Source organism: Pristis pectinata, chromosome 38 (genome assembly GCF_009764475.1).
Source record: "Pristis pectinata isolate sPriPec2 chromosome 38, sPriPec2.1.pri, whole genome shotgun sequence".
Lineage (NCBI taxonomy): Eukaryota > Metazoa > Chordata > Chondrichthyes > Rhinopristiformes > Pristidae > Pristis > Pristis pectinata.
This window is the reverse complement of record NC_067441.1, coordinates 2,493,534-2,520,345: the sequence shown is the minus strand read 5'-3', so window position 1 is coordinate 2,520,345 and position 26,812 is coordinate 2,493,534. Positions and strand designations below refer to the sequence as shown.

At 46.2% G+C, this 26,812-nt stretch overlaps 1 protein-coding gene across 3 annotated transcripts in view; it reads left to right on the top strand.

Annotated features, from left to right (window-relative positions):
* pola2 (polymerase (DNA directed), alpha 2) overlaps nt 1–26,812 on the top strand; it is a 59,165-nt gene that overhangs the window by 2,626 nt on the left and 29,727 nt on the right. For all 3 annotated transcript variants that reach the window (XM_052045138.1, XM_052045139.1, XM_052045140.1), the window contains exons 2-13: nt 3,066–3,190; nt 6,616–6,701; nt 7,951–8,008; nt 8,400–8,509; nt 12,891–13,084; nt 14,912–15,000; nt 17,592–17,747; nt 20,301–20,363; nt 21,146–21,200; nt 21,774–21,898; nt 24,424–24,462; nt 25,581–25,654. In XM_052045138.1, coding sequence (XP_051901098.1) covers nt 3,066–3,190; nt 6,616–6,701; nt 7,951–8,008; nt 8,400–8,509; nt 12,891–13,084; nt 14,912–15,000; nt 17,592–17,747; nt 20,301–20,363; nt 21,146–21,200; nt 21,774–21,898; nt 24,424–24,462; nt 25,581–25,654 — 1,174 coding nt within the window. The remainder of the gene's footprint in view (nt 1–3,065; nt 3,191–6,615; nt 6,702–7,950; nt 8,009–8,399; nt 8,510–12,890; nt 13,085–14,911; nt 15,001–17,591; nt 17,748–20,300; nt 20,364–21,145; nt 21,201–21,773; nt 21,899–24,423; nt 24,463–25,580; nt 25,655–26,812) is intronic.

Here is a 26,812-nt window from a genome sequence, read left to right as displayed (position 1 = left end):
CTCCAAGTGCAGTCTCATGAAAGCCCTATACAATTGCAGTTAAACTTCCTTGGTCTAATAATCAAAGCCTCTCATAAAGGTTTGTGTAACATTTGCTGCCTTAATTGCTTTTTTTGTTAACTTTGTCCAATCCTAACGTATTGTAAGTGTGCTGTTTTCCCAGCACTGCCCCCACAACAGATGAAGTAAACTTTGACATTAACTGACTCATTAACTTGTTCACCTGACTCTAACTAGGGAACAATGAAGACATTACCTCCTCCCTCTTTTGCTTCCAGGCAGGAAAATGACAATAGAGATACAAGAGACTGGAATCTGGAGCAACACACAAAAAGCCGGAGGGTCAGGCAGCATCTGTGGAGGAAGGTTCAAACTTTCACTTGTTCTTCTCCATAGATGCTGCTCGACCTGCTGAGTCCCTCCAGCTCTTTGTGGTTTGCTAGGAAAAAACTAATCCTTGCTTTAAAAGGTTGCACTGATGCCAAGGCTTTATTGTCCTAGGAGTTGCTTCCCAAGTTGCTGCATTAAGCAGAGTCTGTCCCAGTTTTAATTGTAGTAGCCCGGTTGTACACAGCAAGATCCCCAAATCAGATTATGAATAGGTGTATGTCTTGCATTGTTCTTGGCTCAGGGTCAAATAAGATAAGAGATCTTTATTAGTCACATGTACATTGAAACACACAGTGAAATACATCTTTTGCGTAGCGTTCTGGGGGCAGCCCGCAAGTGTCGCCACACTTCTGGCACCAACATAGCATGCCCACAACTTCCTAATCCGTACATCTTTGGAATGTGGGAGGAAACCGGAGCACCTGGAGGAAACCCACGCAGATACAGGGAGAACATGCAAACTCCTTACAGACAGAATTGAACCCGGGTCGCTGGTGCTGTAAAGCATTACGCTAACTGCTACACTACCATGCCAGACCAGTGCTTCATCAGCCCTTGTGTCTATATAGTGCTCCCTCATCACAGCCCCTGAAATGTTGGCTGTGAAAGGAATTGCTGTTTAGTCCAGGTATGGCTATGGTGACTGTTCTTGCCACAGGCTTAAGTAGGAAATATTGTGCATTAGCATGGCCATATATTTACTTAGCAAACATTTACTGCCATTAGTAACCTAGGAAATAAAGCAGGCTACTACCACAACAATGATACGGTTTGTACAGGTAGTTCACGTACCCCACTGTTAGAGTCTGAGTATTAAAATTGTGTGCCCAAAGGTGGTGTCTGTTGCTCCTTTTTTTGTTCGCCAGTACGGATCAAATGTACGATTGGCCACGTGATATCTTAGAAGGCTGCAGGTTGCAAGGGACTAACGTAAAGTGACCCATAACATGCACCAGCATTCCTGGACTGGGACCCTAAGTTGAAGACATAAAGGCAAACCTTCTCTTGAACTGAACTGAAGCATGAGGGCGTAGATAGGGTGAATGATTAGTCTTTTCCCCAGAGTAGGGGAGTCCAAAACTAGAGGGGAAAGATTTAAAGGGGACTTGAGGGGCAAGTTTTTCCACAGAGAGGGTGGTGGGTGTGTGGAACAAGCTACCAGAGGAGGTGGTAGAGGCGGGGACAATTACAACCTTAAAACGCATTTGGACAGCTACGTGGATAGAAAGTGTTTAGAGGGATACAGGCCAAACACAGGCAAGTGGGACTCGCTCAGGTAGACAACTTGGCTGGCGTGGATGAATTGGGCCGACCTGTTTCCATGCTGTATAACTTTATGTCTCTAAGAGCTTAAGCTGAAGCAGTGGAGTAACTTGTATTGAGGTGAGGTCAGACACGTGCAGGTTGAACTTTTGGAGCGCTAACTAAAGGGGTAGAATGTTCCAGTGCAAATGATGATGGTGTGGGTGATAAATCTGTAGCAATGCCCCTTTGGGTCAATTGATACTGTATTCCCCACCTCACTGCCATCCCACATTGTAACTGCATCAATCTGTCTGTGTAAACCAGATGAGAGTAAAAACAACACTGCCGATGCTGGAGATTGGAAACAAAGGCCCTGGAGACACCCGTCGACCTGAAACAGTAACTCTTTCTCCTTGGCCAGATGCTGCCTTACCTGCTGAGTTTTTCCAACATTTTCAGTTTCTTATCATAACACGAAAGTGGCAGGTAGACTAACTAAGATGGAGGCATCCCACTGGAAGTATTCAGTGCCTGACTCGATCTTGATCTGGTTCCACATTTGAGTTGGTCAGCAAGGTTCTCCCTCGGCATAAGGACATGAAAAATGGGGACAGGGTAAGCAGTATGGCCTCTTGAGCCTGCTCTGCTGTTCACTAAGGTCATGGCTGATCAGATATTGACCGGTAGTATAGTGGTTAGCGTAATGCTATTACAGCGCCAGTGACCCAGGTTCAATTCCGGCCGCTGTCTGTAAGGAGTTTGTACGTTTTCCCCGTGTCTACGTGGGTTTCCTCTGGGTGCTCCGGTTTCCTCCCAGATTCCAAAGATGTACAGGTTAGGAAGTTGTGGGCATGCTATGTCAGCGCCAGAAGCATGGTGACACTTGCGGGCTGCCCCCAGAACACTACGCAAAAGATGCATTTCACTGTGTGTTTCAATGTACATGTGACTAATAAAGAAATCTTATCTTACCAATTCCACCTTCCTGCCTGTTCAGTTGACTCCCCTCTGGTTCAAAAATCTGTCCGTGACAGCTATGAATATATTCAATAACTTTGTCACCACAGCTCTCTGGAATAAAGAACATGAAAGATTCACGCCCCTGGAAGAGAAAATTCCTCCACATCTGCCCTAAATGGGCAACTGCTTATTCTGAAACTATGCTCCTTGGTTCTAACTTCCAACCCAAGGGGAGAACATCTTCTCTGTGCATGGTTTGTTAATCTCTCTCTCTCAATCACACACAGGGTCACCTGTCACAATAAGGACCAGAGCCACTCGGATTGGACAGCCGTGGTGCCGGTGTTGCGATGTGGATGTAGTGGGGGTTTATGATCCAGGAACCGTGGGCTGTTGCAGAAGATTGTGGTTTTTTTGTTTCTCCTTTTGGTTTCTGATTGTTTTTCTTGCCCTTCTCTGTGAATGTGCAGTGGTGGAGTTGTGCGTCACGTACCGCTTGAAGGAGGAGACGATAGTGAATGAATGGTTTGCGTTCAGTAGTACACGATACGGGATTCCCCTGACTGCAGACAATCTGGACATCTTTGAGCATGAGGTAATTGGGTTAAATCCAATGCATCCTTGGAGCTCTGCTCACAGTTCTGGTATCAAGACCGCGAAACATGTATAGAAACGTTGGAGAAAGTACTCCGCAGAACAGCCTGGTTTATGTGTAACTAAAGATTGAACAGGCTGGGATAGTTTCTCTAGAAAATTTTAAAAAAAACAAAAGGGTGATCTGATACAGCTCTTTTAAAATTGTGAAGGAGTTGAACTAAATATGCAGAAAGGTTCTACTTTTGGGGAAGACAGGAGAAATTATGTTATAAACTGATAAATCTAGTGAGGAATTGGGGAGAAACCTCTCTGCCCAAGAGTGTTGTCACTCCAGTGTCTGAAAAGGCAACAGAAGCTGATTCATTAGGAAGTTTTCCACAATTAGATGCAGAGGGGGGATTTTCACAGGGCTGAAGGGAAGCAAGACTAGGTGGAGATCTGTTTCAAAGGGCTAGATTGGGATTGATGTGCTGAATAGCCTCTGTGCTGCATGATTCTGCAGGATCTGTGGGGCAGCCTTGCCACCAAGCTCTTCCCTAGTCCAGTAAGTAGGGTGACCTGTTGGGATCAGAGGAGGGTGGAGTGGGCCGTGAAGTGACGTTGGTCGTGAGTGTTGTTTTGTTCCCCCATTTGTGGATGACTTGCATTGTCTGTGGTGTGATTCTTAACACAGGCAGCAGTGGTCTGGGGCGGGGGCAGGCAAGCAGAGATCAAATGTGTTCTGGGGAGGCACAGGGGTGAAGTTTGTGGAGCCACTGCATCACATCTCTGGGGACCGGGTTCAATCCCGACCTCCGGCACTGTGTGTGGAGACGTTCTCCCTGTGACCACGTGGGTTTCCCTAGGTTCTTCAGTTTCCTGCCACATCTCAAAGATGTGTGGGTTAGAAGGTTAATTGGCCAAGCATGCAAGTGAATGGTGGAATGTGAGGATGTTGAAGGGAATATGTGGAGAGTAGGTTACAGGAAAAATTAGTGGGATTACTCTGGCATTACTGGAACTGGCATAGACTCTGGTCATTGTAAGTTGCCTCTAACACACTAGAAGCAATTTACAATGACCAATTGACCTACCAAACCATGTGATAGAAATGGCCTCTTATGTAATATGGAAATATGAGCTTAAACATGCAATTTTGCCTCGTTCTGTGGGTGTCTTTTGTATTCTAAATGAGGCTTAATGATATCAGGTTGGTGGGAAAAAACTATATTCCATAGGTGATGGGTCACTATTTCTCCATGGTGTCAGAGATCATAGCCTGAGTGAATGATGGTGAGAGGGCTGAATTTAAAAATGTTTCTTAAATTGGTTTATTAATTCTTAATTCTCTTGCAGTCCATGCTGCCACCTAGCTTTGTCTCATTGTCAACTTGGATACATTAAAACTTAATTAAATCATTGAGATAGATTGTGTGAAGCTGGGACCCAGCACCAATCCCTGAAGTACTGCACTAGTTACACCCTCCCAGCCCAAAAAGAACCCTTTTACTGTAGCAACACACTAAGGAGCTGCTGGGACTCAGTGATGCTGCCTGACCCACTGAGTTCCTCCAGCTCCTTTGCATGTTGATCCAGATTTAAAAACATAAGAAATAGGAGCAGGAGTCGGCCATCTGGCCTGTCGAGCCTGCTCCACCATTCAATAAGATCATGGCTGATCTGGCCGTGGACTCAGCTCCACCTACCTGCCTTTTCCCCACAACCCTTAATTCCCCTACTGTGCAAAAATCTATCTAACTGTGTCTTAAGTATATTTAATGAGGTAGCCTCTACTGCTTCCCTGGCCAGAGATTCACTACTCTCTGGGGAAAAGCAGTTCCTCCTCATCTCCATCTTAAATCTATTCCCCCGAATCTTGAGGCTTTGTCCCTTAGTTCTAGTCTCATCTACCAGTGGAAACAACCTTCCTGCCTCTATCTTATCTATCCCTTTCATAATTTTATATGTTTCTATAAGATCCCCTCTCATTCTTCTGAATTCCAGCGAGTATAGTCCCAGGTGACTCAAGCTCTCCTCATAGGCTGACCCCCTCATCTTCGGAATCAACCTGGTGAACCTCCTCTGCACCGCCTCCAAAGCCAGTATATCCTTCTTCAAATAAGGAGACCAGAACAGCATGCAGTGCTCCAGGTGCAGTTTCACCAGTACCCTGTACAGTTGCAGTATAACCTTCCTGCTCTGAAATTCAATCCCTCCAGTAATGAAGGCCAATGTTCCATTTGCCGCCTTGATAACCTGTTGCACCTGCAAACCAACCTTCTGCGATTCATGCACAAGCACCGCCAAGTCCCTCTGCACAACAGCACGCTGCAATCTTTTGCCATTTAAGTAATAATCTGATCTTCTATTTTTCCTTCCAAAGTGGATGACTTCGCATTTACCAACATTTACTCCATCTGCCAGACCCTTGCCCACTCACTTAACCTATCTATATCTCTCTGCAGACTCTCCACATCCTCTGCACAATTTGCTTTTCCACTCAATTTACTGTCATCAGCAAACTTAGAAACACTACAGTCGGTTCCCTCTTCCAAATCGTTAATGTATATCGTGAACAGTTGCAGGCCCAGCACTGACCTGATTGCCAACCAGAGAAGCACCCATTTATCCCAACTCTCTGCCTTCTATTGGTTAACCAATCCTCTATCCATGCTGATACATTACCCCCATCTCCACCCATCCTTATCTTATGGATAAGTCTTTTATGTGGTATTTCCAGCATCTGAGTCTCTTGTGTCTCCTTTTTACTCCCACTCTGGTTTCTGTCAGTAAACTAATCCACGATCCGTGCTTGTATACTAACCCCAATACTGTGCCCTCTACATTTTTTTTAATAACTTCAGTTGTGGCATATAATTTACTGCCTTCTGAAATCTAAATTCCTTGCGTCAGCTGCCTCACCCATCTCTATTCTGCAAGTTGCAACCTCAAAATATGATTTGTCAAACATTCATGTTGACTCTGCTCAATCACATATTTTCAGTGTTGTGTTAGCACTTTTTAAATATTGGAGTCCAGCATTTTCCTATCTTATGTCAGGCGAATTGGTCCATTGTTCCCTGTTTTCTCTCTCTCTTCTTAAAAATCTACGTGGTTTGACCAAGACAGGCTATTGGTGATGTTCACTTCTAGGAATTTGAAGCTCTCAACCTTCTTGATCTCAGTACCGTTGATGTCGACAGGAGCATGTGCACCGCCCCCCTTTCCTGAAGTCAATGACCAGCTTTTTTGTTTTGCTGACATTGAGAGAAAGGTTGTTGTCTTGACACCATGTCACTAGACTCTCTATCTCCTTCCTGTACTTTGTACTTCCTGTACTCTTATTGTAGCTCTGGTTGAGATTGAATTTCACACAATGATAAAGTCTGTTATTCCCTCTGTTGTCACCCATCCTCAAAATGTGCTTTTTTTTCCTCTTGCCAGATACTTAACAAAAGGGTCAATAAGACGTGTCCAGCAAAGCGAAACTACCGGGCACCAATACAGGACCTGAACACTCTTGAAGACCTGTATCTTTTTAATGAAACATAAATTTTAAAACGTGCACATTGTTTTCAGGAGAGAGAGAACATCACAGAGTAGTGCAGGATGGAAATGGGCACTTTAGTTCCCCGAGCCCATCAACCACCCATTTCCACTACTGTCATTGTATTCTCCCACGTTCCCATCAACTCCCAGATCTTACCACTTGTGTGGCCATTACCACCTGCGACTAGAGGCAGTTTACAATGACCAATTGACCTACCGAACAGCACGTCAGGATGTGGGAGAAAACCTGAGCACCCGGGGGAATCCTGCGCGGTCACAGGGAGAATGTGCAAACTCCACACAGTTGGCATCGGAGGTGAGGATTGAACCCGAGTCACTGAGTTATGAGGCAGTGGATCTACTAGCTGCACACTGCCACTTGGGGTTTACGGAGGAGTCATCTTGCCTAGGGGAGGAACTCTGCTGTCCTTGCCCAGTTTGAGCTTGCTGTGTCCAGTTCAACAGCATTTTGGTTGTCCCCTGAAATCAAAGTCAAGTTTATTGTCATGCGCACTAGTACATGTATGCACAGCTGCAGCAGCATCAGAATCAGATACACAGCAGTCACAAGAAAAACCTACAGTATACAAAAATTATACAAAGAACACAATTAGAACAATTAAAAAAACAAAGTCCATTGTAGTGCAAAGTGGACATAGTGTTGCTCTACTGAGGTGGTGATTAGGGTTGTACCAGTTGGTTCAAGAACCGAATGGTTGGAGGGAAGTAACTGTTCCTGAACCTGGTGGTGTGGGACTTCAGGTACCTCCTACCCAATGGTTGCTGAGAGAAGATGGCACGGCCCGGATGGTGGGGATCTTTGATGATGGAGGTTGCCTTCTTGAGGCAGCACCTCCTGTAGATACTCCCGATGGTGGGGAGGGATGTGCCCGTGATGTATTGGGCTGAGTCCACTACTCTCTGCAGCTTCTTACGTTCTTGCACATTCGAATTGCCGTCCCAGACCCTGATGCACCCAGTCAGGATACTTTCAACAGTACATCAGTAGAAGCAGTCTAACAGAAGAAAGGACAAAGAGTTTCTCTGTCATGGGGAGGTTGATTTAATCTCAGTAAGTGCAAAACCCTCTTTGTCACCTGAAGGAAGGGAGAGAATAAGATGTAGATTTAAAAAAAGTGACCTGTTTGGAACTGTAAATTCTACTTAAAGGTTAGAGGAAGTGACAACTGAGTTGCACGGTGCCCAACACGTTTACTTAACTCTGGGCAGTGTCCAAGCAGAAGTGGAGGAAGAGGACCTGCTGGACTCCTACGCCACACCAGGAAGGGTATGTACCTCTCTCTCTCCTGTGGGTCAGAATTAACTCTGGGTTCCTCCTCCCGCACTTCTCTCTACACTGGGATATCAGACAAGAGTCCCTTCCCCAGTGCTTTGCTAATTCTGCCGCATCTCAAGAGCAGCCTGGATGGTGTGCACTCTTGCCCTCTACATTTGTCTGTCCTTCTTTCCCCACCCCCACAGATCTGTGCATCTGTTCAACAGCCTGCTGGAAATTGAATGGTTGTAAATTATCCTTCGGTATTGTCATTGATTGGGTGGGGTGGCCTGTTGCACTAAGTTTTTGTACTTGGATTTCTTTTGTGGGGTTGGGGTCTGTTCTGTGGGTCGTTCATCCTGCACGCTTCCCACTTACTTGTTTCTTTTCCCCCTTCCCGTAGGCGACTTCACAGAAGCGAGCACTGACCACCCCAGAAAACCGGCAATCGAAGAAGGCGTCTGCTGCCCGCAGCCCTCGCGTCCTCTTCTCCCCGGCCTCCTTCTCTCCCAGGTAACAGCCTGACACGTTGGAAGGAAGCAGCAGTTGGGCTTGTCTGTAGCAGGCTGTTAATCCAACAGACTGGCTCTGTGCTAGCTCTTGTACTTCTGTCCTTTATGTACTCTCTAGTTCCCCTCTTGCTTTTGATTTGCTGTATAAAGATGTTGGGATACTTTACTGTTACCAGGAGCTGTACATTTCCAGTATCACATGCTTTATTTTTTAAATGTATTTCTTACCTCTACAATTTAGTATGGTGGACGTCATGTCTTGGACTGAATTTAACATTCAAGCATTGATCTTTATTCATTTTCTTGTTATGAATGAATTGGGGTTGAGAATGAAGAGACGAGACTAGGTACTAGAATCTGGAACAAAACGCAGAACACTGGAGGAATTCAGCGGGTTGGGCAGCTTTACTAGTATGTATTACTAGTATGTATTACTAGAATTACTAGAATGTTGCTGGGTCTTCAGGAGTTGAGTTACAGGGAAAAGTAACAGGTTAGGACTTTATTCCTTGGAGTGTAGAAGAATGAGGGGAGATCTGATAAAGGTTTACAGAATTATGAGGGGTATAAGATAAGATCTTTATTAGTCACATGTACATCGAAACACACAGTGAAATGCACCTTTTGCGTAGTGATTTTGGGGGGCAGCCCGCAAGTGTCGCCACGCTTCCGGCGCCAACATAGCATGCCCATAACTTCCTAACCTGTACGTTTTTGGAATGTGGGAGGAAACCAGAGCACCCGGAGGAAACCCACGCAGACACGGAGAACGTACAAACTCCTTACAGACAGTGGCCGGATTTGAACCTGGGTCGCTGGCGCTGTAAAGCATTGTGCTAACCACTATGCTACCGTGCCGTTACAGAGTAAATGCGAGCAGGCTCTTTCCACCTAGATTAGGAGAGATAAGTACTTGAGGACATGGCTTTAGGGTGAAAGGGGAAAGGTTTAGGGGGAACTTCTTCACTCAGAGTGGTGGGAGTGTGGAACGAGCTGCCATCTGACGTGGTAAATGTGGGCTCACTCTTAAGAATAAATTGGATAGATACATGGACGGGAGAGGTCTGGAGGGTTATGGACTGGGTGGAGGTCAATGGGACTAGCGGAATAAAGTTTTGGCACAGACTAGAAGGGCCGAATGGCCTGTTTTCTGTGCTGTAGTGTTCTATGGTTCTATCTGTGGAAGGAAATGGACAGTTGATGTTTCGGGTTGAGACCCTTCATCTGGGCTGCTTGGACTCGTTGGTTTCCTGACAGACAATGCCTCCATTTCAAAGTTCTCATTGTTGTTGTGAAACCCTCCTCTGTGACCTCCACTCTTCCTACCTCTTTGACCACCTGCCCTATAGCAGTCCAGATGAAGGGTCTCGACCCGAAACATTAACTGTCCATTTCCCTCCACAGATGCTGAGTTCCTCTAGTGTTTTGTGTGTTGCTGGAGTTGAGAATGATATGATTTCTCCTCGTCAGCCCAGCGTTGTTGTATTACCCCTCGTGAGATCGATGGTCCACAGTCTAGATGAAGTATCTCCAGTAGCCTTTTTGTTCACAACAAACTTCTGCAAACAGCAAATGATAATGATCAGATTATGTTCCTGTGATGTTATTGGACAATTGCATATTGACCCCAGATCACTGAAGAGAACACCTCTGTTTTAACAGTAGTGACTGTAGAACTTCTTTACATTCACCTGAGAGGGAAGCCAGGGCTTCAGTAATGTCCCTGTCACAACAAGGGCTCCTCTGACAGTGGAGCACGCTCTGGGTGGTAGAAATGGAAAATGTTGGGCTGGATTGTGGAATTTATCTCGAGTGGGATTTGAATCCTCAGTTCTGCAGTGAGAGCCACTGTTGAGCTCTAATGCACTATCTTTGTGTGCATTTGAACTTGAGTTTATCCAGCTCTCTGCAGCACAGACCAGCACAGTCGGTGACCAGTGGTGTTCTGCAGGGATATGTTCTGGGACCCCTGCTCTTTGTGATTTTTATAAATGACTTGGATGAGGATGTGGAAGGATGGGTTAGTAAGTTTGCTGATGATACAAAGGTTGGCGGTGTCGTGGATAGTGTAGAAGGTTGCTGTAGATTACAACAGGATATTGATAGAATGCAGAGCTGGGTTGAGAAGTGGCAGACAGAGTTCAACCCGGATAAGTGTGAAGTGATACACTTTGGGAGATCGAATTCGAAGGCAGATTACAAGGTTAATGGCGGGACTCCTAGCAGTGTGGAGGAACAGAGGGATCATGGGGTCCATGTCCACAGATCCCTCAAGGCTGCCACGCAGGTTGATAGGGTTGTAAAGAAGGCATATGGAGTGTTGGCCTTCATTAGTTGGGGTATTGAGTTCAAGAGCCGCAAGGTAATGTTGCCGCTCTATAGAACTCTAGTCAGACCACACTTGGAGTATTGTGTTCAGTTCTGGTCGCCTCGTTATAGGAAGGATGTGGAAGCTTTAGAGAGGGTGCAGAGGAGAGGAGGGTACCAGGATGTTGCCTGGATTGGAGAGCATGTCTTATGAGGATAGGTTGAGCGAGCTGGGGCTTTTCTCTTTGGAGAGAAGGAGGATGAGAGGTGACTTGATAGAGGTGTACAAGATGATAAGAGGCATAGATCGAGTGGACAGTCAGAGACTTTTTCCCAGGGCGACAATGGCTAACACAAGGGGACATAATTTTCAGGTGATTGGAGGAAGGTATAAGGGGGATGTCAGTGGTAAGTTTTTTTACACAAGTGGTGGGTGCGTGGAATGCACTGCCGGCAGAGGTTGTGGAGGCAGATACATCAGGGACATTTAAGAGGCTCTTAGATAGACACATGAATGATTAGAAAAATAGGGGGCTATGTGGGAAGGAAGGGTTAGATAGACCTTAGAGCAGGATAAAATGTCGGCACAACATTGTGGGCCGATGGGCCTGTATTGTGCTGTAGTGTTCTATGTTCTATAACTTTGTTCAGCTCCTGTCCCCCACAATCTCCACGTTACTTTAACCTTGTTAGTCTCCTGTCAGACAATGCCTCCATTTTACGATTCTCATCGTTAAGCCCCTCTCTGACCTCAGCTCCTCCTACCTCTTTGACCACCTGCCCTATAATCCACTCTGATCTCTGCACTCCTCCAAATCTGTCTTTCGAACATCCGATTGTACATGCATGAATGCCAGCTGCCATGTCTTCCTCTGCCAGCCTTAAGCCCTGGAACCCCTCCCTAATCTTCACCATTTTTCCCTCTCTCTCCTTAAGAACACTTCGTAAAACCTAGAGCAAAAGAACAAGCTGCTGGAGAAACTCAGTGGGTTGAGCAGCATCTGTTACGTACCAGCAACAATAGAAACACACCGAAGCATGTACAAGTGTTAAAAACTATTTTATTAATAACTACTTGTAGTAATAAGAAAAGTAAAAACCTTAGATATCAGACATAATCCCCAAAACTAAACTCAGTGTGTGGCAAATTCCCAAACCCCAATTCTAGGAATAGTTCTGAAAGTTCAGTTCGGCAAGTCATAAGGTGAAACGTGAGCAAAGGCTTTTGCAAAACCACTGTTGACTGAAGAGAAAATGTAGAGAGAAATTACGAAATCCACATGTTCCACGATGGAACCCATACGACACCTCAATCTCCAATGATCTCCATTGCTTTGTTCCGAAGTGTCCGCCACCCCGAAGGCATTTGATACATGGCCGTCCACAGAAATACCTGTTTCCCGCCACAGGTTAACGACAGAGTGGACTCCACTTGATTGCTCCAAAAATCCATACGTGGATTGTAGTGGCAGACACAGCTATTGTTCTTTGTCCATTATGGAGACTGTCTCTGTCTCTGAGTTAAACTGTCAGCACGTTGTTATAATCTTGCTGTCTTGATGACACCACACACACACACACACACACACACACACACACACACACACACACACACACACACACACACACACAACTACTCCACTGTCCAGGTGCCTTAAAGGGACATTCACCAAATAGCAACCTGACTCATAACAGAAGGGATAGTTGACGTTTTGGGTTCCAATGCAGGGTTTTGACCCAAAATGTCAACTATCCCTTTGCCTCCACAGATGCTCCTTGACCCACTGGATTTCTCCAGCAGCTTGTTTTATTTTGCTCCAGATTCCAGTATCTGCAGTGTCTCCTAAAAACCGATCCTTATGACCAGGTTTTTGGGCCCAATATCTCTTGTGTGGCTTGGTGTTGCATTTTGTTCGCTATTTGTTCCTGTGCAGCTCCTTGCGATGTTTTGTCATAAAATTGTCACTTCAACCCATGCAGTGAGTTGGCATGCCATCGACATCCCATAGAATGAACCCCTGTGGCAATGACTACGTTAGTGTTTGAAGACTCACTTCCTCCCTTTCTCTCCACAGTCCCACCCCATCTCAGAAGTATAGTTCCAGAACTAACCGCGGTGAAGTGGTCACCTCCTTTGGCGCAGTACATGGGAATATGTGGCATGGTGTGGGTGGCAAGAATGCCAGTGTGCAGCTCCTAACTGCGCCTGAGGACTCGATCACCAAAAGATTTAAACACATGTTCCAGAAGCTCTTTGACATCCGAGAAGGTACCGTGGTTGTGTTCTGGTTTCACTGGGTTTTCCGACTGCCTGTGCACTGACCTGATTGAATAGATACAAGATGTCCTTGGTTATATAGATAAGATATTTATTTATTAGTCACATGTACATCGAAACACACAGTGAAATGTGTCTTTTTGCATTACTGAGAATGTGCTGGGGGCAGTCCGCAAGTGTCGCCACTCTTCCGGCGCCAACATAGCATGCCCACAGCTCCTAACCTGTACATCTTTGGAATGTGGGACGAAACCTGAGCACCCAGAGGAAACCCACGCAGATGCACTGGGAGAACGTACAAACTCCTTACAGACAGTGGCGGGAATTGAACCTGTCTTGAATGGTGCCCTCCTGTCCCTACAGAGCCAAAGGCCTTGGGTCCGGTTCCATATCTGTACGGAGTTAGCCGTCCTTAACCTGAGGTACCAGCATTAACCTTAACCCGGTGGCCTTGGGCGAAGGGAGCAATCGGATTTCCCTTGCTGGCCACATAGTGACTCCTGCTAGGACGGAGACAGGTATGGGAATTGGGCTAGGACACAAGCTTTACACAGAGGAACAGCCGCTGATGTCAGGAGCAACGCCCAAAAAGCCGGAGGAACTCAGCAGGTCGGGCAGCATCTGTGGAGTCGACGTTTCGGGTCGAGACCCTTCATCTGGGCTGAAAGATGGAGGGGAGATAGTCAGTATAAAGAGGTGGAGGGAAGGGGTGGGGGAGGTGCTGGCAGGTGATGGGTGGATCTGGATTTGGAGGGGGGGGGGGGTGGTGTGGTGTGATAGGCAGATGGAGGATGGAAGAGTAGGAATACCGACAGAGGCTGGGAGGTGGTGGGTGGAGGTGACAGAGAGCTGCAGATGGTGGGATCTGCTATGAGAGGAAGGTGGAGCGTGGAATAAAGAGAGGGTGGGGAGGGCATATGGGCAGTGGGGGGGAGAGGAAGGGAAGAGTGTGTGGGTGATGGGCAGATGGAGTATTTGGTATCGGTTTATTATTGTCACTTGTACCGAGGTCCAGTGAAAAACCTGTCCTGCGTCCCGATCGTACAGGTCAATTCATTACACAGTGCAATTACATTAAATTAGTAAAGAGTGTATTGAGGTAGTACGGGTAAAAACAATGACAGTACAGAGTAAAGTGTCACAGCTACAGAGAAAGTGCAGTGCAATAAGGTGCAAGGTCACAACAAGGTAGATCGTGAGGTCATAGTCCATCTCATCGTATAAGGGAACCGTTCAATAGTCATCACGGTGGGGTAGAAGCTGTCCTTGTCTGGCGGAACATGTCCTCAGGCTCCTGTATCTTCTACCTGACAGAAGAGGAGAGAATGACCCGGGTGGGTGGGGTCTTTGATTATGCTGGCTGCTTCACCAAGACAGTGAGAGGTAAGGACTAGGTGGAGGAGGGGAAAGAAACAGAGTGATAGGGGGTCTAGGGAGGGTGTAGGAAGAGCTGGGGAGAGCAGGAGGAGAGAGAAAAGTGACAGAGGGGGAGCAGGTTACTGGAAGTTGGAGAATTTCAGTCTCCAAGCCACTGACATCTGCTGTCCAGCCATGCACTTAAACTAAATGAAAATAAAAACTGCAGATGCTGGAAATCTGAACTATAAACAGAACTGACAAACTGTCCTGGATCTGAAGTGTTTCTCTTTCCATAGATGCCACCTGACTTGCTGAGATTTTCCAGCTTTTTCTGTTTTGATACTGCCCTTGCTGGGTGGGGGAAAGCACTTTGTCAACAAGGTTTTGTGTGTGAGAGCTGAGAATGTTGGAGAAAGTAAGAATGACTAACCCCCACGCCTGTTCATTAAACCCTTTCAGTTCTGAACAGCAGGATTGAGGATTTGACTCCGTCTTTGACAGATCATCAGCACATCGAGGAATTCAGGCCAGTGGCCGTACAAGCTCAGGTGGGCAACAGTCTTTCCTCATTATAGTTTGTGTTCTATCCCCAAAATCTTGTAATAAATTGCACTTGATTCAAAATCAGTAAACTTACTGTGTTGCAAAGGGATCTCCTTTAATCAAGCTTTAAAAGTTAAATTGAATTTATTTAACTTGAAAATTGTTCTGGAATGTTTCTTGTCGGAGGTTTTAGAGTCACACAGCATGGAAACAGGCCCTTTGGCCCTACCAGTTCATACTGACCAAAATACCCATCGAAGTTAGTCCAATTTCCCTGCATTTGGCCCATATCCCTCTAAGCCTTTCCTATCCACATACCTGTCCAAGTGCTTTTTAAATGTTGTTAATATACCTGCCTCAACCACTTCCTCTGGCAGCTCATTCCATATACCGACCACTCGCTGTGTGAAAAAGGTTGCTCCTCAGGTTCCCATTAAATCTCTCCCCTCTCACCTTAAACTTGTGCACTCTAGTTCTTGATTTCCCATCTATGGGAAAAGACTGTGCGCATTCACCCTATCTATGGCCTTTATGATTTTATGCTCTTATAAGATCATCCATCAGTCTCTTACACTCCAATGAATAAAGTCTTAGCCTGCTCAACCTCTCCCTATAACTCAGTCTTTTGAGTCCCAGCAACATCCTCATAAATCTAAACTCAGTTCAAGGTTTCTGTCCCATTATTTTAATGCTTGCTAATCTACTATCACTCAACGTTTCAGTTTTAAAATTCTCGTTCTGGCTTTCAAATCAGTGTCTTCAATCCTCCCTATCTCTGTAATTTCATCCAGCTCTATAACCCAGCTAGATCTCCAAACCCCTGCAATTCTGGCCTCTTGTGCGTCACTTTCCATCACTGCTGGCTGTGCCGTCAGTTCCTTGGACCCTATGTTCTCGAAGATTTCTGCTTCCCCTCACTACATTAAGACACTCATTGAGACCAACCTTTGACCAATTTTCTGCTATTAATATTTCTTAGGAAGTTTCGTAGTTGTTACAGAAATGGAGGTTTGTGAGATATAAGATCTGGGTGAAGGATGCAAGCAAAAGTTTAGTTATTTGTAGTTTTACATTTAGAGTAAACACACAGCAGTATTTTCATCTTGTGAGAAGTTGTTTCTGTATGCCACCTCCTGGTAGCATCCGGTATTATCTCCAGTAGGAGCAAGTACAATGATTCCATTGTGTAACCAGAACTGCATCGAGGAAATTGCCAAGTATTGAGTGAAATATTTCATCACCCCATAAAACAGCAGAAATCGAGGATTTGGCTTTAAAATCTTAGTTGCACTGCCTCCTTTCATTCTGCGTCAGGGCTTCAATATTGCAGAGTAGTGAGCTCAACACTTGAACTGGTGACACGAGATTGCAGCTGCAGGAATCTGGAGCAACACAAAGCACTGGAGGAACTCAGCAGGTCAGGCAGCATCTACGGAGGGAAATGGACAGTCAATGTTTTGGGTCAAGACCCTTCATCTGGACTGAAAGAAAGAGGGGAGATTGCCGGTGTAAAGAAGTCGAGGGAAGGGAAGACACACCCTGCACCTTTCCATACAAGCTATCTGCCCCTCCCCCCCACCTTTCTTTTAGTCCAGATGAAGGGTGTTGATCCAAAACGGCGAATGTCCATTTCCCTCCATAGATGCTTCTTGACCCACTGAGTTCCTCCAGTGCTTTGTGTGTTACTTTAACTCGTTAATCCATTGCCCAAGGTCATTCCTTTACTAACGCTTGGCTATAGACTAGAGCTTGGTAAATGATAACATTTTTTTCCTCCAGGTTCTTGCACCAAATCTTTAGCGTCCTTTAACTTTTCAACCACTAGAGAGTCCACTGTGTGCATTCTGTTCACTGCCCAATGTAGTCCTTTCACAGTTTTGAATTGAAGTGAGTTCAAGCTGGTTCCCACAGGATACTCAATGATCAGTGACGCAGGAGGGGAAGGTGTTGGAGGGTAATTGAGAAGCTAAGGTTTTACGCTGCAGCAATATACACCTGAATTTTCAAAACATTCTTAAAGTAGTGAGGTGTTCCAGGTAAATATGACGCCCAGTCACATGAGATATTAGAGCAGGTGAGTAAAAGCCTGGGCAGAGAATGGATCTATCAAGCATCTAAAGTGGAGTGAGGTGGAGAGGTTTAAGGAGGTATTCCAGAGTTCGGGACACGGATAGTAGAAGGCATAGCCACAATGGGAAAGTAATGGAAACCAGGGGTTGTGTAAGAAGCCAGAATTGGAGGCGTGTAAAGATACCAGTCAGTTGTAGAGTTGAAAGAAGGTGCAGGCATAGGGAGGGGGTGAGGATGAATATTTTCAAATTGGACCAGCAGGCTGTGTGGGTTCAGTGAGTATAGAGGATTGAAGGGGAGATCAATTGGGCATGTTTGATTCAGTCCTTGTGCTGGAATTATATAGAAGCTGAGCATAAATTCATTGCAACAAATTATCTGCTGGAAGAACTCAGCAGGCCAAGCAGCATCTGTGGGGAGGGGGGGGGGGGAGGAACTATCGATATTTCAGGTCAAAACCCTGCATCATAAATTAGCTCATGTTTTCATGGCCTTTCAATAATTGTACCTTTTTAATTTATTGCAGGAACCAGTAAAGTTTCTGGGGCAGATTGCCTGTGACAGCAATGGAAAACTTAATGCAAAGTCAGTGATATTGCAGGGGGATCTGGAACACTCGACAGGAATGCAAGTGCCGGTGGATCTGTCGGAGTTAAAGGAATATTCTCTCTTCCCTGGGCAGGTATGCGGAGCAGTGTAGCGGCGTGAGACTGGCGGGTTTCTTTCATTCCATGCGTGTTTGAGCTGAATCTGTATTTTTCTGATCAAGGCTCATTGGATGCTAAATGTGACCTTTCGCAAGATTCTGAAGGGGTATGGATACAAAAAAGCCTGGAATATGGGAAAAAAAGGGACATTTATTGAGGGACCCAAATTGTTTCCATAATTAAACATATAAAAGCTGTTCTGAGACCACTGACATATTTCAAACCATGGACGACCTTTGATCCACAGGGCAGTAGATCATTGCCAGGTGGCAGAAGGTTTGCTGGAATGGAATGTATTTTACCCAATGTGCAGTGCAGAAGGGAAACCACTCTGTCTCTGGGAATGAAAGCTCTTGTGAGTCCAAACTGAGGGATAGAATCAAGTTTATTGTCATGTACACCAGTACAGTGAGGTAAAAGTAAATGAAAATCTTGCTTTGCAGCAGCATCACAGGCATTTAGGTACAGACAACACGCAGAATATAAATTATATATAACATTATACCATACAGTGGGAAAAGAAAAGAACTGGAATTGGTTTATTATTGTCACTTGTACCGAGGTACAGTGAAAAACTTGTCTTGCAAACCGATTGTACAGGTCAATTCATTACACAGTGCATTGAGGTAGTACAGGGTAAAAACAATAACAGAATGCAGAATGAAGTGTCACAGTTACAGAGAAAGTGCATTGCAGGCAGACAATAAGGTGCAAGGTCATAATGAGGTGGAGTGTGAGGTCAAGAGTCCATCTTATTGTAAAGAAACAAAGGACAGCAGATGCTGGAATCTAGATGAAAAACACGATGATGCTGGAGGGACTCAGCAGGCCAGGCAGCATTCGTGGAGAAAAGCAGGCGGTCAACGTTTCGGGTCAGGACCCTTCTTTAGGACTCATCCATGTTTTTCATCCATCTTATTGTACTAGGGAACTGTTCAACATTCTTGTATAGCAGTGGGATAGTAGCTGTCCTTGAGCCTGGTGGTACGTGCTTTCAGGATCTTCCTGATGGGAGAGGAGAGAAGAGAGAATGTCCGAGGTGGGTGGGGTCTTTGGTTATGCTGGCTGCTTTATCGAGGCAGCGAGAAGTGTAGACAGTCTGTGATCAGGGAGATCAAGTCAAGTCCATTGTCATACTCACAAGTACAGTGAGGTACAGTACGATGGAAAACATGCTTCCAGGAGCATCACAGGCACGTAGGTACAGACAACACACAGAATATAAATTATATCATACAATGGTAAAAGAAAAGCAAAATCTTAGTGTAAAACAAAACCAAAGACAATTGAAGACAAGTCCAAGGTAGTGCAGGAGGTGGTCCATCGTGTTCCATTGCTGAGGTAGGAGTTGGGGTTGTGCAGGTCAGTTCAAGATGATGGCTGAAGGGAAGTGGCTGTCCCTGAACCTGGTGGTGTGGGACTTCAGGCTTCTGTAACCTTCTGGTTTCTCCACAACTACATGTGCTGAAGAAAGCAACTCTATGCAATAGAGAATGTACACACAATAAGTTTTGGGGAAAAGAAAGTCGACTGACGCCAATCTCTAACGCATCTGTAAATTTACAGGAAGAACATATTAAAGAAACAGAGAATGCTAGAAATACGAGACTGCAGATGCTGGAATCTGGACCAACACACAAAAAGTGCTGGAGGAACTCAGCGGGTTAGGCAGCATCTATGGAGGGAAAAGGACTGTCGACGTTTTGGGTTGAGACCCTTCACCTGGACTGAATCCAAATGAAGGGTCTCAACCTGAAACGTCGACCGTCCGTTTCCCTCCATGGATGCTGTCCAACCCGCTGAGTTCCTCCAGCACTTTTTGTGTGATAGAAATACCCAGCAGGTCAGGCAGCATCTGTGGAAAGTAAAACTGAGTTGGTGGGTGATTGGTTTATTATTGTCACATGTACCGAGATACGGTGAATAATGTTAGCGTGCCCATCCAGACAGATCATTCCATACAGAAGTACATCAAGGTAGTAAAAAGGAAACAAAACAGAATGCAGAATATAGTGTTACTGTTATGAGTGCAGTGCAGGTAGACAAATAAGGTGAGTAATCCTTGCAGTCTTAGAATTGAGATTTAGAAGTATAGAATGGTTACAATAAATAGATCTGCTGTGAGCAGCTTGCAAAGAGTTGCCACACTCCAGTACCATCTTGGATAACCAAACCACATTTCAGGTCAAGGACCAATAAATCTTTGTCCTAAAACATTAACCCTAAGATCCTTTGGTCTTTGACCTGAAATGTTAACTCTGTTTTACTTGTCCTGCCAGACCAGCTGGCTGTTTCCAGCATGTTCTGATTTCATTTTGAGCTACCAGCATCTGCATTTTTTAAAAATATTTTTTAGCATGATGCACAGTGATTGTTATTCACTAATACTTCTGATCTCCATTCTGGGCGTCTTATGGTTGAGGGTAACAGAACTGCCTCGGGGTTAATTGTCCTCTGGTTAATTCTGCTGCATCTGCCGCCTATGTTGGAGCACTGGATCTGACCACAGTGGTGTTTGCTCTTATCAGGTGGTGGTCCTGGAGGGAATAAACAGCACTGGCCGCTGCATCGTGGCTTCCCAGTTGTACGAGGTCAGTACATGTGCAATGGCCAGGCTTCCTGTTAACGTAATAATTCCCACTTGTTCTGCCGTATTCTTTCCTTGACTGAGAGCCCAGAAAAGTTCCCCTCAAAAGTAGGAACTTCCTGGGAACCAGTCTATCCAGCTCCCATGGTTTTATGGTTTGTCTGTATCTCCGGGTGCTGTGAAGTCCTGTGTGATGCCTTGCTATCAGTTTGTAAGCATCTCTTGTGGCCTCCACAGGGGACTTGTGTCTTATTCATTGAATCCATACAACTCAGGCCCTTCAGCCCCTCCATGTCAATGCTGACCAGCAAGTACCCATCTGCACTAGTTTCATTTACCAACACTTGCTGTTGCTGTTTTACCAATACTTCCAGTACCAGTCCAGATGAAGAGTCTCAACCTGAAGCGTTGGCTGTCCACAGATGCCACCTGACCACCTGAGTTGCCCCAGCAGCTTGTTTGTTTTACCAACACTTGCCCATAGCCTTTTACGCCTTGCCGATTCAGGTGCTTCTTTGCCTCCACAATCTCCTCAGGCAGTGCATTCCAGACTCCCACCATTCCGTGTCCTATGTTTCTCACATGTAATAAGCATGTCTCTTGTCCTCCTGTTCTGTGTTAGTTCCTAACATTGGCAACTTGTGCTAGGGACCATAAGGATGGCTGAATGTTTGAGGGTTTGCAGTCAGTGCAGTTACACAAGGAGAAAACTCCCTGAACTTGCATTGTGTCTCTGACCACCTGCTCCTTGCAGTGAACGAGTGTCTTCTGTGCCTCTTGTTGCAGACTGTCCCGCTGCCTTTCTACAGACCTAACAGGGAATTGGAGGAGGACTTGGAAGGTAAGTGGATAACATGCAAGGCCATTAATAATAATTGCGGATAGTATTGCCCGTTGCATTTTCTATATTAGATTTATTAGTGACTACCTTTGATAGTTCTGCCCTCACCCTCCCCCAGCTGCACCTTCGATGCAGATGGTGTGACCTTTGGCGCACTATCTTTTCTACCAAGCCCCTTCGTAATTAAAATCCTCATTTGGTTTGACCATTAATCTTCTCTTATTTGAAAATATCGTGGCTTTTTGTACAATCTTTTCCTACTGGTTATATCCTCGACGTTGTCCAGGTGATCCAATTCATTTCGTATGGATCTGTGGTACTCAGCGGCAATCAATATTATATGTTATTTAACGTGGCTCAGTATAGAACCTTGGCCTTCTGTGGGGGGTGATTTCTCTGGAGTGTATTCCAGGGAGGTGTTTATTTGTGTGCAGCAGAGTTTGACTGAGCCACAGTTTCTTGTCTCTGTATTTGATGTGGATAAGATGGTACTCACAGCTGAACTGGATGCCAGAGGGAGGGGGTGGGGTTCTCGTGTCAGATGGAGGTTAATAAGCTGTGAATTCTATCCAGGACTGGAGCAGCAGATGGTTCTTGTGGCCTGTGGACCATACACCACCTCGGACAGCATCACCTATGACCCCATGATGGACCTTATAGATGTCATCAACAAGGACCAACCAGACGTCTGTATACTGGTGTGTAATATCATAGAACAGTACAACACAATACAGGCCCTTTGGCCCACAATGTTGTGCTGACCTTTATACCAGGCCTAAGACTATCTAACCCCTTCCTCCCACATATCCCTCTATTTTAAATTCCTCCATATGCTTACCTAGCAATCTCTTGAATTTGACCAACGTACCTGCCTCCACCACCGCCCCAGGCAGCGCATTCCATGCCCCAACCACTCTCTGGGTAAAAAAACTTCCCTTTGATATCTCCCTTGAACTTCCCGCCCATTACTTTAAAGCCATGCCCTCTTGTACTGAGCATTGGTGCCCTGGAAAAGAATAGATAGAGTCCACTCTATCTATTCCTTTTAATATTTTGCATTATCTCTTCACTTCTGGCAGAATAAGCCCATCTATTAACGTAACATTACTATCAGTCAAGCTTTGCCTATTTCTCCCTGACCCCTAACATTTTCTCCTGTAGTTCACTGGCAGTAAGGTCATGTGTGCCTTTGTGGGGGCGGGGGGGGATCTATAACCTTTGGGTTCGTTGGAGACTTGTTATTTGAGGGTGGGAGGTGGTGGGGGGAGCTTTGTTCCCACTCTCAGTAAATGTGCAGCCCAAACCAGCAACTTGGCTCGGGTGTGCAGCATCTGATTGCAGCTGCAAGCACTGATCTCCCAGCGGAAATACAGCAGGGCTAATTTTAGGGAGACCCGAGACTGCAGGTGTTGGAAATCCGGAACAGCACACAAAATGCTGGAGGAACTCAGCGGGTCAGGCAGCATCTGTGGAGGGAAACAGACAATCCCCGTTTCAGGTCAAGACCCTTCCTCAGGACCGGAAAGGAAAAGGGGAGGCAGCCGGTATAAAAAGGTGGCAGGAAGTGGTGGTACAAGAGCTGGCAGGTGATAGGTGGATCCAGGTTGAGGGTGGGTGTGTGATCGGCCGGTGGGGGAGGGTGGGAATGATGTCAGAAGCTGGGAAGGTGATAGGTGGAAGTAACAAAGGACTGAAGAAGATGGAATGTGATGGCAGAGGATAGTGCACCTTGGAATAAAGGGAGGGAGGTGGGGAGGGGAACCGGAGGGAGGAGTGGATGTGGGTGATGGGCAGATGGAGGGGAAAGAGAAGGTGTGATGGGGGCCGGTGGGATAAGGGAAAGAAGGGAGAGTGGTTACTGGAAGTTAGAGAAATCGATGCTCATGCCATTTTACTAAAGCTAATTTTACATAGCACAATAACCCCTGAAATATGAAGTTCCTACTGCACCAGCCCCATTGCAAGATCCTGTCTGTAGGGCATGCCTCCTGGGTTAGTCTGTAATGTGCCAATTCTTCCAATACTTACTAACTGTAATTAGTTTATTATTGTCACATGTACTGAGATACAGTGGAAAAACTTTGTTTTGCATGCCATCCATACAGATCAATTCACAACATCAGTACATTGAGGTATTACAAGGGAAAAGCAGTAAAAGAATGCAGAACTTAGAACATAGAACAGTACAGCACAATACAGGCCCTTCAGCCCACAATGTTGTGCCGACCTTTAAACCTCGCCAAAGACTATCTAACCCCTTCCTCCCACATATCCCTCTGTTTTAAATTCCTCCATATGCTTATCTAGTAATCTCTTGAATTGGTCCAATGTACCTGCCTCCACCACCACCCCAAGCAGCGCATTCCATGCCCCAACCACTCTCTGGGTGAAAAACCTCCCTCTGATATCTCCCTTGAACTTTCCACCCATTACTTTAAAGCCATGCCCTCTTGTATTGAGCATTGGTGCCCTGGGAAAGAGGCGCTGGCTGTCCACTCTATCTATTCCTCTTAATATTTTGTACACCTCTATCATGTCTCCTCTCATCCTCCTTCTCTGCAAAGAGTAAAGCCCTAGCTCCCTTAGTCTCTCCTCATAACGCATACTCTCTAAACCAGGCAGCATCCTGGTAAATCTCCTCTGCACCCTTTCCAACGCTTCCACATACTTCCTATAATGGACAGTTGCAGAGAGAGTGCAGTGCAGGCAGACAATAAGGTGCAAGGCCATAACGAGGTAGATCGTGTGGTCAAGAGACCATCTTGTCGTACAGAAGGTCCATTCCACAGTCTTATAACAGCAAGTTAGAAGCTGTCCTCAAGCCTGGTGGTACGTGTTTTCAGGCTTCTATATCTTCAGCTCGATGGGAGAGGGGAGAAGAAAGAATGTCCGGGGTGGGTGGGGTCTTTGATTATTTTTACTGCTTTACCGAGGCAGTGAGAAGTATAGACAGAGTCCATGGAGGGGAGGCTCGTGTCCATGATGTGCTGAGCTGTGTCCACAACTCTCTGCAGTTTCTTGTGGTCTTGGGCAGAGCAGCTGCCTTACCAAGCCGTGATGCATCTGGATAGGATGCTTTCTACGGTGCACCTGTCACGACCTTTGGCTCTCTTTCCTGGTTGAACCTGTATTATCTTAACACCTTGATTGTATCCCAGTCTCTTTCCCAGGTGTCTCCTGTAAGTAACTTGCTGTCTTTTTCAATGTTCCTTTTTCCTTTTAGTTGGGGCCGTTTGTGGACAGCAAGCACGAGCAGATTGAGGTGAGCTCCTATAAGTTTTGTTTAATGATAAATTCAAGTGCATTATGGTGATTGGCAAAGGAACGAGAGGGGAAAAGATTTGAATTTTTTTTAATGCAGAGTTCTGGTGGGATCAGCAACTTGACTGGGCTGTGGATTCATTTGGCACTTTCGAAAGAGAATTGGATTAATACTTGAAGGGGAAACGCTTGTTTAATTTGTTTTTCTTGTGAATGCTGCTTATGATGTTATGTGCCTGTGTTGTTGCTGCAAGCAAGTTTTTTATTGCACCTGTGCACACACTTACTTGTACATGTGACAATAAACTCGACTTGGGTGGCATAGTGGAACAGCGAGTCGAGCTGCTGCTTCAGCTCCAATGGCCTGGGTTCGATCCTGACCTCCGGTGCTGTCTGTGGGGAGTTTGCACGTTCTCCCTGCAAACTGTGGGAGGAGCAGTGCTGAGGGAGTGGGATGCTGCTGAGGGAGTGGGATGCTGCTGAGGGAGTGGGGTGCTCCTGAGGGAGTGCTGCTCTGTGGGAGGGGCAGCGCTGAGGGAGTGGGGTGCTACTGAGGGAGCACCGCCCTGAGGGAGAGGCAGTGCTGAGGGAGTGGGATGCTCCTGAGGGAGTGCTGCTCTGTGGGAGGGGCAGCGCTGAGGGAGTGGGGTGCTAATGAGGGAGCACCGCCCTGAGGGAGAGGCAGTGCTGAGGGAGTGGGGTGCTCCTGACGGAGCGCTGCCCTGTGGGAGGGGCAGAACTGGGGGAGTGGGGTGCTACTGAGGGAGCGCTGCCCTGTGGGGGGGTGCTCCTGACGGAGCGCTGCCCTGTGGGAGGGGCAGAACTGGGGGAGTGGGGTGCTACTGAGGGAGTGCTGCTCTGTGGGAGGGGCAAAACTAGGGGAGTGGGGTGCTCCTGAGGGAGCACTGCCCTGTGGGGGGATGCTCCTGAGGGAGCGCTGCTCTGTGGGAGGGGCAGTGCTGAGGGAGTGGGGTGCTACTGAGGGAGTGCTGCCTGTGGGCTATACAAGGGCAGCAACTTTCAGTGCAGCTTTCCCTCCCTTTTCCATGTTGAGAGGTTTTGGGCTTATGTGGTTGTTCATCATGTTGCAACTCATTGTTTCTACTGTCTTCTTCCCAGAACTGCCAGCTGACAGTGACATTCCAGGAGGTTTTTAAGCAATGTATGAAGGGAATTGTGGAAGGAACAAGGAGGTATGTGTCCCTCTTTATTTAACCAGTCAAAGTTTGTTCAGTTATAAACACTGTGCAGTAGATAGCAAGCAGCTGGGGAAGCAGGGCAGGTACTGTAGGCTGCAGGAGGAGAAGCGAGTGGCATTTCATGTGATGGATCACAGATAAAATTCCACAGCCGCTTTCCAAACCTTGTGGGAGACCCGTCCACACGTGTAAAACCTTCCCTCGTTGTAGAAATGTCTCATTTAGCTGGAGGAGATAGCAAGTTTGGAAGCTATAATGGCCGTTGCTAAAACTCTGTAGTTTGCCAATACCAGTGGGTCTAACTGCAGTGGATTAGGAAGAACTTTCTTCTACATTGTACTCGTATTAACAGTGAAGATTCCCATCACTAAGCCAGGCTGGGCAATTGGTCATTGGTGCTGCCCCAGGTTCTTCAGTTTCCTCGCACATTCCAAAGATTGACGGGTTAATTGGCCACTGTAAATTCCCCCTCGTGTAGGCAGGTTTCAGAATAATCAGGTGCAGTTGGTGAGCAATGTGGAGGAGAATGGGTTACAGGGAATTAAGTGGTGCAGTGGGACTCACAGGGAACTTCTCAGAGTCGGCAGAGACTTGTTGAGCTTAATGGCCCCTCTATGTCATTAGAAATTAATGATAGATTCCATCCAGCTCTTCGGTCAGTGATTTGGATTGCATGAGTTAGACTTGTTGTCAAGCTCAACAAGACAAGAGCTCAGACTGCGGCCAGGAGTTGGAGGTCTGCCTGAGTGTTAAATTGAAACCGAACACAGCCACAACCAATCTAAGCCTGACTAGAAGCAACATTGCTGACCTGACCACAGCTGTGGATACAGTAGTTCCAAAGGCACTGGTTGAGGATGAGGTGCCAGGTATTGATCGAGAAGAAAGGATGCTTAGGGTAATACAAAGCAAACCTGGATAAATGCTGATCTGGGCCGACCCAGTGCAACACTGAATGTTTTATCAGAATGTACACATCCAAACTTGATACTTAGTTGGGTCCTGTTGGGTTTGGGTCAGGCCCTGATCTTGTCCCTGACCCCAGAGCCATGAGCTGACTTCAGTCAGTTGGAACTCTTATAATTCAGTGATTTATAGAAGGGATCTTCTGCCGATGGACAATTGCCTGTCCCCTGCTTCTGGAGCGTGCTT